At 40.9% G+C, this 14,831-nt stretch overlaps 1 protein-coding gene across 2 annotated transcripts in view; it reads right to left on the reverse strand.

Annotated features, from left to right (window-relative positions):
• Positions 1 to 8,176, reverse strand: part of LOC100566793 (venom factor) — a 77,075-nt gene extending 68,899 nt beyond the window's left edge. For both annotated transcript variants that reach the window (XM_062971467.1, XM_003216808.4), the window contains exons 1-4: positions 8,020 to 8,176; positions 4,479 to 4,668; positions 2,324 to 2,486; positions 1,075 to 1,145 (exon numbers count right to left, since the gene is read on the reverse strand). In XM_062971467.1, the coding sequence (XP_062827537.1) occupies positions 1,075 to 1,145; positions 2,324 to 2,486; positions 4,479 to 4,668; positions 8,020 to 8,108 (513 nt within the window). In that variant the 5' untranslated portion in view covers positions 8,109 to 8,176. The remainder of the gene's footprint in view (positions 1 to 1,074; positions 1,146 to 2,323; positions 2,487 to 4,478; positions 4,669 to 8,019) is intronic.
• Positions 8,177 to 14,831: the final 6,655 nt, after the last annotated feature.

Consider the following 14,831-nt stretch of genomic DNA (forward strand, 5'->3'; position numbering starts at 1 on the left):
GTTTTTAGTTTTTATTTTCAATTGAATTAAAGTTGTATTTCTGAAAATTTAATAAAATTAAATTTAGAAAAGTGATAGAACAGGTCAGAACATTGAATGCAAACCAACAATAGCCAAAAAGCTCGCTCAGGGCACTTCTAGACAGGACTAAATCTGCACCAAAGCGGGTTTTAAAAACCTGCTTTGGCATGGATTTGCATCCCCACTAGACCCAAAATACCTGGGCTTTCCCAGGAGCTGAATGGATACATGCCATCCCAAATCCCTCCAATTTCCCTCCCAAAATTAAGTAAAACCTACCTGGCTGCCATAACTTTCCTCCTCACCCCACCCCCGATCTCCTGGCGCATCATTTCCTCACACCAGGAGGGTGTGAGGAGGAAAGTTATGGTGACAAGGAAGATTGTACTTATTTTTTAGTGGGAAATGGGGGGCTGGGGAGAGTGGGTGGGCACTATCCTGGACTTTTGGGCTCCAAGAGCCCAAAAGGTTCATGATGACAATGGGGACTCACCAGTCACAAATAAACTTTGTTTATTCCAAATTAATACATTTTTACTGGAGGCGTCATCTGGACGCCTCTGGTAAGAACCCAGACGGGTCCCAGGATATGTACCTGTCTGAATGGGCCCTTAGGATGAATTGAAGATATGTCAATCTAAGTTCCTTGAACGAAGAGTCTAATATAAATTTAAGATATAGATTTTCTTTGTTCGAGGTTTTAGTGCAACTGTTTCAGTCCTGTGTCTTTAGTGGGATTGGCCAACATTTCATATTTATATAAAGTTTTGGTACAAAATCTGAAATGAAAGATACATGAAAATTGCACAGAAAGTGGCAGGGAAAAGTGCAACTGTGCTGAGCATGTTGTAATGTAGTTGATTTCCATCACAGCTGATGATGCCAGGAAGTCAGCAGGAATGAGTAGGATATGTCCCTACTCCCACCTCATCCTCCCTCCTTACATAAATTTGGCTGGCTTGTCCTTCTATATTCATGATATTATGTAAACTTCTAAAGAAGAATAATTGACTTCCTACATCCATATCACACAGTTGTACATAAAATTCTCACCTCAAATTCAACAATCACATTTTTGTCCAAACGTTCCAGGCCATGACCCATAGAGAAGATACGATATCGCACTGAAGGGAAAAAAGAGGTGAAGTGGGCATTATTTATTTGTGACCAAGCCAGATATCTGCATCCTACAGAATAATTTAATAATCCTTGTTCCCTTGTTACTGTTTTGGACTACAACTCCTAGAACTCTCACCTATTACTTAGACTGATGTATATGTGGATCAGCCACACGACAGCAAAACACTATGACTTGGCCATGGTGGTCCATGCCTTAGTTACCTCCAGGTTGGATTATTACAATGCACTCTATGTGGGGCTGCCCTTGAAGACAGCCCAGAAACTACAATTAGTCCAACGATCGGCAGCCAGACTGCTAACCGGAGCAACTTACAGGGAGCGGTCAACCCTCCTGTTTAAGGAGCTCTGTTGGCTGCCATTCACTTTCCGGTCCCAATTCAAGGTGCAGGTACTTACCTACAAAGCCCTGAATGGCTTGGGACCCGCCTACCTTTGTGACTGCCTTTCCCCCTATGAGCCCGCACAATCTCTTGGATCCTCAGGAGAGGCCCTCCTCTTGTTCCCTTCACTATCGCAGGCTCGGCTTGCTGGAACGAGGGAGAGGGCCTTCTCTGTAGTAGCCCCCCAGCTTTGAAATTCCCTCCCTTGGGAGATTAGATTGGCCCCAACCCTGTCTGCCTTTATCAAGCAGCTGAAGACATGGCTCTTTCAGTGTGTGTTTGAATAGCCACCAACATGATAGATCCTTATCTTTGACACATTGCTTTTAGCACTTCATTTCCCTTCCTATTTATCCTATCCTACATTATCCCAGCCAACACTCTGACACCCCATCATCCTAGTTGATGTCACGGCACATGTCACTGCACATGACAGAAAATAAGTAGAATTTGTGTCATGGCTGGAGACTGCTGTGACCCTGTAAGAAGGGGAGGAAATCATTAAGGTAGCCAAATGTCAAATGCACCACTGAGTAATGAGGGCTCACTCCTGCCTCTAGGGCAGTAGGTACTGATGTTTATCATTGGCCATGCTGATTGGGTCTATGGGAACTGAAATAGAAAGTATCTAAGATGTCAAAAACCACTGCTGTAAAACAGGCTTCTCAGGAGGGTAAAGATGTATCAGTGAAATCAATGACAAGTCCCAGTGAAGTTATCCTTTCCAGACTCCGACAGACATTACACCTATGTCTTCAAGCGGAACCAGCAGAAGGCTTTACCTGAAGATCCAGGTGTATAGATGGTTTTGTCTGTCTGGGCGAAGATATAGCCACTTTGGAAAGAGATCAGAACCATCTTCTCAAGTGCGAAGTGATCAGAGGTAGCCTGAACAATGACATACTTGTTTTTCTTAGGATCCTTCTTTAGGTCTTTTGCAGGAACCTGTTTGGAAAAATCAGGAGCTAGAAAACAAATTCTTCTTAACCATTTCTAGAAGAGTAAACATGGACAGAGAAGTTATGTTCTGATCAGTTTACCCTAGTCTACAATTAGGCAATGCACGAGGTCCGTCCCTCTTAAAAAATAATAATAATGTAAGGCTCAATTTGGTAATTTGGATCCTGTCTTGGTTCCTTCTGGTTCAATCCAAATCCAGTCCAATCTTTTCATTAAAGGCTACATTAAACTGTTTTGCAGACTGCTAAAGAGCTCTTCCTCTCCTAGGAGCAATTTCTTTTGTCCTGTCTCAGTAAGGGAAAATGCTACCACTTTGCCCAAAAATTCAAAGGCCCATCTGGAACGAAGTGATTAATATAACATTTCCAGGGAGAAATATTTTATATAGAGTGTGGGTAAGTGCAACTGTAGATCTCTAATCTGTGGATAAATGTATTTTCCTTTCCTATAACTGAGCTTGGCTGCACAGGTGATTTCTTCTTTCCTTTCCCATCCAGCTGTATCCCAAGAATCCTCAACTAACAATGCTTTGCATGTTCTACTGCTCAATATAATTAAGAGAGGAATTTTCAGGAAGAGTCTACATTAGTAGGGAAATCTCCTGACTGGCCTCATGAAGTCAGTCAGGAACCAATTCAGGGGCTGTGGACACTGACCATTTAATGCAATTTCAAACCATTATTGGAAAAAGGGATTTTGCTGTGCAGATCATAGGAAATTGTGGAACCAGTCTGAGGCCTGAATGGGGATGGCACAAATCACAGAGTACTGATACACATGAAGGGCTTTCTTTCGCATGCTTTCATAGGAGTTTGTTGTCTGGCAGCCAGTTTGAAACTAGTTTTGAACTGCATGAAATGGTCAATGTAGATAGTGCTATAGGATGAGTACGGGATTTCATGTTAATGCAGACTTACAACCAGATAAATTACTGTATATTGGAATGCACTCTGACTTTTTGAATGCACAGAGTGGCACCTTCTATAAGTATCCCTTTTGAAGCAGATACAGGGCTACTTCTTAAGGAGAATAATTAGAATAGATACAAAACACCCTGGACCCAGGGAGACTCATAATCTCTGCCTAGAAGATCAGTTAGGTCTACAGCGACCTAACCTTTAGGTATGCCAGTTTTACCAACTGACGGACCAGCTAGCCTTTTCACCCTCCCATCTACTTTACCTAGGACATTCGGCCCAGAAAACAGTCAAACAGAGTTATGGATATCAGACCAGCTTCAAATCTCTAAACTGGCTAGCCAAAAACAAAACAACATTTGACACAGAAAAGTACCTTAAGATGAATTTCACGCAGAGACAAAGAAGAGCTTTTGCCAGAACTAGATTTGAGCAACCTAATTCTATGGTAAGAACAGGACAATTCCAAAAAATACTTTACTACAAAAAGCATGCATCTGTGGTGCACCAGACATAAGGTACATTGCGCATATTTTGTTTGATTCTTATCTATATGCCAAGGTGAGATCCCAGTATTTACAACTGCTTTTGGTTAGAACAACCAACTGGGATCCAAATGCCAAACTATCTTAATTTCTTTCTGGGGAGAATCTTCACTTAGTCCACTGCACAGCCAAATTCATTATAAAAGCTGTCCACCTGAGAGATCTCTTTATCTCACAAAATGGGGTCCCTTGTTATGGTGTGATGAATTTATCTAAATTTTCCGACTGATTCTTTTACACTCGTCACTTCACTGCCCCTGCTTTCATCTTACAATTTAATCCCAATTTAATCCCATTTTACCAAATTTATTATTTAATCAAGTTTTACTGTGTTTTAATTTATTTTAGTTAACTATTACAGGAGTTTTAGCATAGTGATTAGTGTCTATTTCTCTGTGAATCTTTGTTTTTTTTACTTTTATTGTTGATATAGACAGTAGACTCATAAAAAAGAGATCAATATGCTATAATATTAATATTAATAATAATAATAATCTATATCATTGCATACCTACCTTTATGTGAGGAGTCACCATCATGCCATTGTCTGGGTTCATTATAGCTTTGATTTGATATAAGACGTTCGACTTCAAGAAATCATGGACAGAGATAGTCACTTCTGTGGCAACATTGAGCCCATGAGCTTCCACCACAATTTGCTCTTCACTCTCCACCCAGAGGACACTAGGGACAACCATGGAGTAGCTACAAAGGAAGAAAACATTATCCATTGAATTGTTTGGAGTATCACAATGATAGAGACACTAATCACCACACTGTATCTTTAAACTTTCTTGCTTTGGAAAAGTAAAGGAACAAATAATTTAATTGTAGTACTAAAGCGACATGCGGGGCTTGACAAATCCTAGGCTGGAGTTAAAATTGCTGAAATAATAATAATAATAATAATAATAATAATAATAATAATAATAACTTTATTCTCATACCCCGCGCCATCTCCCCGAAGGGACTCGGGGCGGCTTACATGGGACCATGCCCAGACACAACAGTATAAAAGCAAACAAAGCAATAAAACAAATCAATCAACAATAAAACAACAGTAATTGATAAAAACAATAATAAAAAGGTCAACATATCAATAAGGTGTTAAAAACATGAGTTGAGTTCACGGATCAGGGCCAAAGTGCAAAATATGTCAAAATCATCAGGTACGGGTAGTTGCCCAGCTGACATAGTCGTTAAAGTGCAATTAAATGTAATACTGAGGTGGCAAACCTATGGGTCTATACTAAGTGGGCAAATAGGTCAACCTACAAGGGTCAATCATCAAAGGCCTTCTGGAAGAGCCAGGTTTTCAGGCTCCTCCGAAAAGCCTGATCTCCCTGGGGAGTGAGTTCCAGAGCTGGGGGGCTACGGCGGAGAAGACCCTCTCCCTCGTCCCCACCAACTGCAAGGGTGGTGGAAGCGAGAGGAGGGCCTCCCCCGATGAGCGAAGAGATCGTGCGGGTTCATAGGGGGAGATGCGGTCTCTAAAGTAGGTGGGTCCCAAACCATTTAGGGCTTTGTAAGTGATGACCTGCACCTTGAATTGGGCTTGGAAAGTAAACATTAACAACCTCAGATATGTAGATGATACCTCTCTAATGGCTGAAAGTGAAGAGGAGCTGAAGAGTCTTATCATCAGGGTGAAAGAAGAAAGTGCAAAAGTTCGGTTGCAGTTAAACATCAAGAAAACCAAGATGATGGCAACCAGACTGATTGATATCTGGCAAACAGAGGGAGAAAACATGGAGGCAGTTACAGATTTCATTTTTCTAAGAGTGAAGATAACTACAGATGCAGACTGCAGCCAGGAAATCAGAAGAGGTCTACGTCTTGGGAGGAGAGCAATGGCCAACCTCAATAAAATAGTGAAGAGCAGAGATATCATAATGGCAACGAAGGTCCACATAGTTAAAGCAATATTATTCCCCATAGCAGCCTATGGATGCGAGAGCTGGACCATAAGGAAATCTGAGCGAAGGAAGAGAGATGCTTTTGAACTTTGGTGTTGGAGGAAAATTCCGAGTGCCTTGGACTGCAAGAAGATCCAACCAGTCCATCCTCCAGGAAATAATGCCAGGCTGCTCACTGGAGGGAAGGATATTAGAGGCAAAGAGGAAGTATTTTGGCCTCATCATGAGAAGACAGGAAAGCTTGGAAAAGATCATGATGCTGGGGAAAATGGAAGGAAAAAGGAAGAGAGGCCAACCAAGGGCAAGATGGATGGATGGTATCCTTGAAGTGACTGGCTTGACCTTGAAAGAACTTGGGGCGGCAACAGCCAACAGGAAGCTTTGGTATGGGCTGGTCCATGAGGTCACAAAGAGTCAGAAGCGATTGAACAAATAAACAACAACTAAAGCCACATAAAGAGATTGAACTGCTGGTTACTTCCAACTGAATTCCAGAGAGATCTCCCAAGTTGGCAGGATCACAGGTGAGGGACCAGAAAAAAAACACGATCTATAGACTTCAATGGCAAAAAAGGCAGATGATAACATGGTATATGTTACAATGGCTGTGATTGTGGACTTGAGGATGAAGGCTGCAACAGAAGAGAGGCCACCAGTCATCCGGTTACAATGCCACAGTCTCTGTGAAGACTGTGCGTTGATAGGGTGTGCACTGATCTCCACACATAAAACAAGTTCACACACAGGCCTCTTCCAAGACATACCAAAACCAAAAAGTCCCATGGCAATTGGTAATTGGCAAGTGGCGACGGGGGTAGGACTGTAAAATCTGGAAGCCCTCAGCTTTGGACCAGGATTTGGATGGTGAATATGGATTTAGTCATTCTAACTCAACGTCTAAGGCAGTTCAGCGATTCAGCAGCTGTATTCATGATTGTTCACCTCATATTTGGGGGGGGGGGGGGCTAGAAAAGGTTCCCTAAACATAGTCTGCCTCTCTTACTTATTCCTGGCAGGACTGCCACATCCAGACAGGGGTCACCAACTTGCAGTTGAATGATGGAACGTGGAACATACGGATACTGCTGGATAACACAATGAATGCCCTGAAAGTAGGACTACTATTACTGCATGAGAGCTGAGGTGTTTTAACTTAGACATAGCAGTGCTCCAAGAGACCTAGGAAGCTTCCAGAAAGGAGAAAAACCCACAACGAAGCAAGTTTAAAAACCTGTTTCAGTCCCCACATCTCCCCCCCCCCCCAAAAAAAACAGGCTTCCCTGGGAAAGGGGGGTCTAGACACCCAGAAGCCCCAGAAACTAGCCTTAAAATTTTATAAAAGCTCACCAAGCCACCATTAAGCTGCTCCGACAGTCCTCCTGGCCCACAGAAATGACATGCTGGGGGGGGGGGGGGGAGGTGACATCTCAAACCTTTGGGCTCCAGAGCCCAAAAGTGCGAGATGGCTGTGGGGACTGACCACCAGGTAGTCCCAGGACTACCCAGTAGTCAGTCCCCACAGGCCCAATACCCCATTAGACCCGGGCCTTTCAGGAAGACCCAAGTTCCCTGGGGTATTTAATTAATTCAGAATAACTGCGGTTATTCTGAATTAATTCACTTTTATCAGATGAGTCATTTGGATGCCTCTGGTAAAAGCCCGACGGACCCCACATTTGGGGGCCTGTCTAAAAAGACCGCTAGAGAGCAGGAGAGGAACAGCTGAAGGAAGAGAAAGGGGGGCTTAAAAACAACAATGCTCATGATTCCATGACAGCTGAAGTGGTGTCAAACTGCATTAATTCTATGGAGTACATGCACCCTCAGAAATTCCGAGCCCTACCATTTGGCAGTGAAATGATCCATTTCGAGCAACAGATAGTGTGAAAAACAGAAATATTATATTCAAACTATTTCAACTTTTTGTTATATTTTAATCACCATAATGATGTAGTAGTGGGAGAAGTAACATGATGTGGATTTAAACCCATTATCATTTGATGCTGGCCCAAATCACCCTTAAGGTATAACTTTAGAGAGGAAGCAGCAGAGGAGAATACTATCTTGAGCAATGACCTTACTTAGCACATAAACTGGAAATGTTGGGGGCTGGGAATGCTGAATTTTATCATGTACTTACAGTTGGCTGTGGGAAGAAGTCGGGAAACACACCAGGAGGGCAGCCACCATACACAGAATGGACCCCTCCATCATGAACTGGAGGGCCATTTGTCAGAGGTAGCTGCAACCCAGTATTTATTATAGGATACAGTTACCAAGCCAAGCCCTTTGTCAAGAGTTCAATGGTTTATCAGCACATGGGGAGGGGTTTGCAATTTATGGGAATTTCAAAAGTAAACATCAGGCCTGTCAAAACACATAAACAATACTTTGTCCTTAAAAAAAATCTCCTAATCAATATTTTGTGCAATCCTTTCTTCACAAATGGAGATGGAGTAATCAGCAAACATCCCATGAACTGGATCTGTTTTAGATGGATGAAACCTATAAAAATACAAACTGAAAACTGAAAACTTTCTATCTATCCCTCTTTGTTACACACAAACACACAATACTTAACTCGGTATTGTGGAAAGAGTGGCAAACATGTGAACCTTCCCTTCCTCCTCCCAAACCCATTTTCTGACTGATAATAATAATAAAACTTGCCCTATCTCCCCGAAGGGACTCAGGGTGGCTTCCAACAGAAAAAATGGCAACATTCAATGCCAAAAGGAGGACATACAGCAAATCATAACAAAACAATAAAAAACAATAACAATGCTAACTTATAATAACAGTCAAAAAAATAACCCAAACTAAAACTTCAATAATAAATGGAGAACACATCACAAGAAATAGTTTTAGATTTCCCCCTTTTTCAAGCTGGAAAAAGACACGAATAATCACAAAACATGGCATTTGGGACTGCCCTGCACCATTCTCTAAACTCCATAAAACCATAAAAAATCAGCCATTTTAAGATAGAATTTTGGAACTCAATGTAACACAATGAGTGCAGGATTAATGTTGTTTGGCACCATCTAGCTGCCATGGCTCAGTGGTATATAATGCGTCTTCAGTGTAGAATTAATGCATCTTGACATCACTGGAATTGCTATAGGTAGGTGCTATAGATTCATGGGTGTCACAGTATGGTGAGGCTCCAGCATTATTTGGCAAAGAGTGGTAAATGTTTTGTAAAACTACATTTCCATAGCAGTGAGCCATGGTAGGTAAAGCTGTGCCAAACTGAGTTAATTCTACAGTGTAAATGCACCCATAGAATCAAGGGAGTTGTAGTTTCACAAGGTCTTTAGCCTTCTTCCTCAAAAAGTGCTGGTGCCTCACCAAACTAGAAAACTCAAAATTCCATAGCACTGAGCTTGGAAGTTAAAGTGGTGTCATATTGCATTAATTCTATAATGTTAATGCAACCATGTTGCTTCTGGTCATGCCAGGAGCAATGATGTGGCCGGCAGAAAGGCCATGGAAGAGGAAACGGCCCCTGACCCTTTTACAGTTAACTCAGTTCTAGGGGGGTGGTGCATTAAGCCAATCCTGACTGGGATCACCTTCCACCTGGAAACAGGTGCTCTCATTGTGGAAGAACATGCAGGTCAAGAATACGGCTCCACAATCACCTACGTATTCACCAGCAAGACACTACACTTGGAAGGCCATCATACTCGGACAACGAGGCATCACCTAATTAAGTTAAGTACTAGGGAGAACTCCCCATGCACAGTTTGTCCCAGGAGAAGGACATTTTATTATATTAACCATAAGAAAAAATTCCAAATATGTCATAAAGGGCTCATTTACACAGGCTTAGTTGTGTGATTTCACCATGAAGTCACTCTGGGTTGTTTTCAAGACGTTCAGTGGTTTTTGCCTCTTATTATGGTGTAAAAAGGATTAATCCCTGCAAAGCTGGGAATGCTCCAAAGTTTGTCTATACAAGCTGCACTTCACATACTCCCAACATACACATACTATTACTGGAAAAGAGGAAGAGACAGACACACCTTCATCATGCCTAGCCCAGAAGAAGGTGGAAGGCCCTCCATCCATCCCACTGCCATTGTCCTGGCCTCAACTTCATCATGCCTAACCCAGAAGCAAATGGAAGGCCCCATCTTCCTTGGAGGGAGAGGAGAAGAAGCAAGCATTTCTGCCATGCCTAGGTCCAGAAGCAGATGGAAGGCCCTTGATCCATCCATTTGAACTGCCACAGTCCTGTTCTTGCAGAAAGAGAACTGCAGCCAGTGTAAGCTAGACTTAATCTCCTCCCACACTGCCATCCCTTTTTCCTCCTTTTTATGTCTTTTTAGAATATAAGGATACGGACCTGTCAAATTAACAAATGTAAATCGCCCTAGTAAAGTGTCATGTAAACAGAGGGCACTGTAGTAATCTTGCTGGTGTTAACAATAATTATGGTGGAGATTTTAGTGAGACCAACCATTGTCCCTGAATATGTGTAACCAAACAGGGTGTTGGGACACAAGGTCAAGCCACCCTGGCACGTTTCTGAAAGCCGAAGAAGAGAGGGCGGGAAGCAAAACTAATCAATTGATTTGGCCACTTGCCTCCCCACTCTTCCCTATCACATGTTTAAACCTGAAAGTATTCTGTTGGTTACAGATAATATAGGGGTAGATTTTATCAGGGGGATAGGATGGAAGGCAGGAAAAGCAGCAATAACATGAAGATGTATTAAATAAAACATACTTGGAAAAAAGAAAGTTCTGAAGACGGTGCACAACCCCCACCCATATAGCTGAATTGTGTTGCTAAATTCTATTCAAAGACATTCCAGTATAGAAGACTATGCTCAAAAAGTCATGCAGGGAACCCATAGCAGTAAAATGTAACAGAATACACTAAAGAGGATGTCCTGTGTCTATCTGTACAAGTTCATATTTAGGAGGCTACATGTGCATACTCACAGCTTGGAAATAGTCAGGCAAATGTCTCAAGTAACATCCATACATTCCAGTAGGGTGGGAAGATATATTATAAGAGAGAAAATGGACCTGATTTTTGATGAATCACAAAAAACACACGCCATTTTCTGGCGTGTTCTAGATGCTTCTTTATTTTTTATGTTAAGAGTAGTTGGCAAGTATAATAAGTACAATCAGCCCTCCATATCCATAGATTCAAACTTAACAATTATCTAGAAAATAAAATTTCCAAAAGCAAACATAGATCTTGGCATTTCATATAAGGGAAACCATATTACTATGCCATTTTCTATATTTGGACTTGAACAGCCACAGATTTTGGCATCCATAGGGGATACTGGAACCAAACCCAATCAGATATCAAGGGCTCTTGTGTATTATGATTATACTTGCCAAATAAAATGCACAGATATATGCAAAGTGGTTCACAAGTTACATCTACCTGAACATCAATAAAGAGTTAATCAAGGAATGCTTGTTATCAGCTGGATTTCCAGTAACTGATTTTTTTCCCGGACAACTTAAATAAAAAAGGAGCTTGGAACCATCGCCAAAGATAATCAGTTGCAACATGTCTACATATTTACTTGGGGAAAACATTCAACAGAAATTGTGTCATAATATGGGAGTAAGTGGTGAACTATGGCTACCAAGAGGGACAAAATGTAGGAGGTGAAAGCAGCATTTCAAGGAGGCTAGAATTCCTCAGTGGAGATGTCTCCTCCAGGCAGATTACTTTTTTGTTTTTATTATTTTCATTATTTTTATTTCTAGATTTATCAATCAAAATATATAAGTATGCATTTTTCCCTCTTTTTACAATAGACAAGGGAGTATGCCATATTGTATATAATCCAACAGTAAAAGAAAAAAACTCAACTCATCTTTAAGCATATTTCTTATCCATTTTAACTTTCCATTACAACTTGTACTATATATATCTCTAATACCACCTTTTATCAACTTACACATGTTTTATTTCATTGTTGTTGTTGTTGTTATACCTTTTCCCCCTTTTCCCCTTACTCTTATTTTGTGCCCCCTTCACCAGGAACCAGCTCATATTATTTCAGAAGTTCAAAATTTCATTGCTTCTGTTGCCAGCTTGTACCCCTTTCCCTCAATAAAGATATACTGCATAAAATTTACTCATATGTTCCAAAAATCTGTTTCCATATTCCCTTTTTAATTTTAATATTGCAAGTCAGCTTGTCATTAATATCCATGTTCCAAATTTCCCTGTACCCTTATTCTAATTGAATTTCCTTTTTTTCTTTCCAGTATTTTGCTATTAGCAATTTTGCTGCTGTTACCAAATTAAGGGAGTCCCTAATTTTCCCAATTATCTTCATTGTTATTGTTACCATTCTAATTCCCCCTTTTTATTTATCCAATTAATCCAATTATCCATTTATATTACTTGTTGTTATTATTACTATTTCTTTAAGTTTATTAATTAGGATCAATGTCTATACAGTACTTATTTTCTTCTGTTCTTTTCTTCATTACATTCAGAAGATTAAGAATACTGCAATGTAACTTGTGTTCCAATCTATGTGCAAGTGGGGCAGTATGGATTTAGTAAATTTGCATTGAGATGAGCAAGCAATAATCTTTTCAACCATCCCTAACCAGTTACATATTTAGTAAGTTCAACCTCCCGAATATCATAGTTTTGCTTTGCAGTTTTTGAGGTTTTGATGTAAAATTGTTTAGTAAGTTGAACCTAAACTTGTGGATTTGAAATAATTATACATTCTTTCACTTTGCAGGTTTGCCTTTTCTTCACCCGTTTCTCTGTTTTTCCCATCCCTTCTTTCTTGTACAGCCTTTGGGACAGAGTCCTGTTATCTCTGTAAAATATTATGCTTATCTGATGCCATCACATTAATTACTAAAAAAACCCAGTCACAGTACGAACAATTAGGTTTGTTAATTTGTACAGACTTGCTATACGTTTCTGTTACTTTTATTCATAAGCCCCATGTTTTCATTTTTGCGTGCCTCCAAAAACGGGCGACTTACCAAATGGGTGTTTTCATTTTGCAGCCAAAAATACCAAAACTTTCAACCATTGGCCACTATGAGCAAGCTTCCCCAGGCTCCCCTTCCCCTCAGTTTTAGGGCTAGAGGCGTGAAAATCACCACACATGGAGGGCACATCTACCAATTTAGCCACGTTTTATGATGTTTGGGCCATCCCCCAATTTTTAGAGTTTTTTTCCTTTCTATAAATAAAATCTCCTTAAAAACACTCCCTCTTTCCCCCACTGTCCCCATCCTCTAACTTCTCCAGAAGCAGCAGCAGGAGGGAGGCAGGGCAGGGCCTGTATCAGCTTTAACCGAATCCGAACCTGAAGTGATGCTACATTGTATACATTTAAGTTGAAAGTTGCATAAATCCATTTGGACAATATTATACCTATAGGGTACCTACTAGGCTTGAGCAAATTTTTCGTTAGTTCGTTAAATTCGTTAAAAACTCATTTCGAAAGTACTTTTGAATTGATATTTGAAACATCTGCTCACTGCCTTACAAATTTTACAAATTTGAATTTTAAAAGTACCTTTTTTCATTTGTTTCTGATGTCTTTGGATGTAGCTGTAGCCCCTCTGAGAGGAGAAGCCATGTTGGCATGCCTCTCAGCCAATCAGAACGGAAGAGAGAGGGAGGGAGAGGCGTGGCCATCGATCTGATAGCATTTTTTAAAAATGTTGCTTCAAAAATCCCCAAAAATCAGTGGATGGGTCAACATTATGAAACTTGATAGGCAAAGAGTGGTTAACTTTTGCTTCCATTCTGGCAAATTTCATCACAATAGCTTTCAAAATGCAGGAGAACGAAGCCTCTGAATTTTGACCATTCTTTTAAGTGGAAATGAAGCAAGTCACCATTCTCAATAAAAAAAAAACTCCATTTCCTAGAAGCCTTAACAAGCCAATCAAAGTGGGAGGAAGAGGGACAGGGAGGCGTGGCCATCGATCTGATTGCATTTTTTTAAATGTTGCTTCAAAAATCCCCAAAAATCAGTGGGTGGGTCAAACATTATGAAACTTGATAGGCAAAGAGTGGTTAATTTTTGCTTCCATTCTGGCAAATTTCATCACAATAGCTTTCAAAATGCAGGAGAATGAAGCCTCTGAATTTTGACCATTCTTTTAAGTGGAAATGAAGCAAGTCGCCATTCTCAATAAAAAAAAACCTCCATTTCCCAGAAGCCTTAACAAGCCAATCAAAGTGGAAGGAAGAGGGACAGGGAGGCATGGCCATCGATCTGATAGCATTTTTTTAAAATGTTGCTTCAAAAATCCCCAAAAATCAGTGGATGGGTCAAACATTATGAAACGTGATAGGCAAAGAGTGGTTAACTTTTGCTTCCATTCTGGCAAATTTCATCACAATAGCTTTCAAAATGCAGGAGAACGAAGCCTCTGAATTATCACCATTTATAAAAGCATTGGGCTGAAGCAAACGTTTCTCCAATAGTACTATGCCCACTTTAAAACTACAATTCCCAGGTGTTCTAGGCCCTCTCTCCTCTTAACATTCCGCACCCCCTTTTGTCCTCACTTAGAATCATAGAGTCATTGAACAGTAGAGTTGGAAGAGACCTCATGGGCCATCCAGCCCAACCCCTTCTGCCAGGCAGGAAGACACCATCCAATCCCTCCCAACAGATGGCCATCCAGCCTCTGCTTAAAAGCCTCCAAAGAAGGAGCCTCCACCACAGCCCGGGGAAGAGAGAGAGTTCCACAGCTGAACAGCTCACAGTGAGGAAGTTATTCCTAATGTTCAGGTGGAATCTCCTTTCCTGTAGTTTGAAGCCATTGTTCCGTGTCCTAGTCTGCAGGGCAGCAGAAACAAGCTTGCTCCCTCCTCTCTATGACTTCCCCTCACATATTTATACATCATGTCTCCTCTCAGCCTTCTTTTCTGCAGGCTAAACATGCCCAGTTCTTCAAGCCGCTCCTCATAGGGTTT

Source organism: Anolis carolinensis, chromosome 2, assembly GCF_035594765.1.
Source record: "Anolis carolinensis isolate JA03-04 chromosome 2, rAnoCar3.1.pri, whole genome shotgun sequence".
NCBI lineage: Eukaryota > Metazoa > Chordata > Lepidosauria > Squamata > Dactyloidae > Anolis > Anolis carolinensis.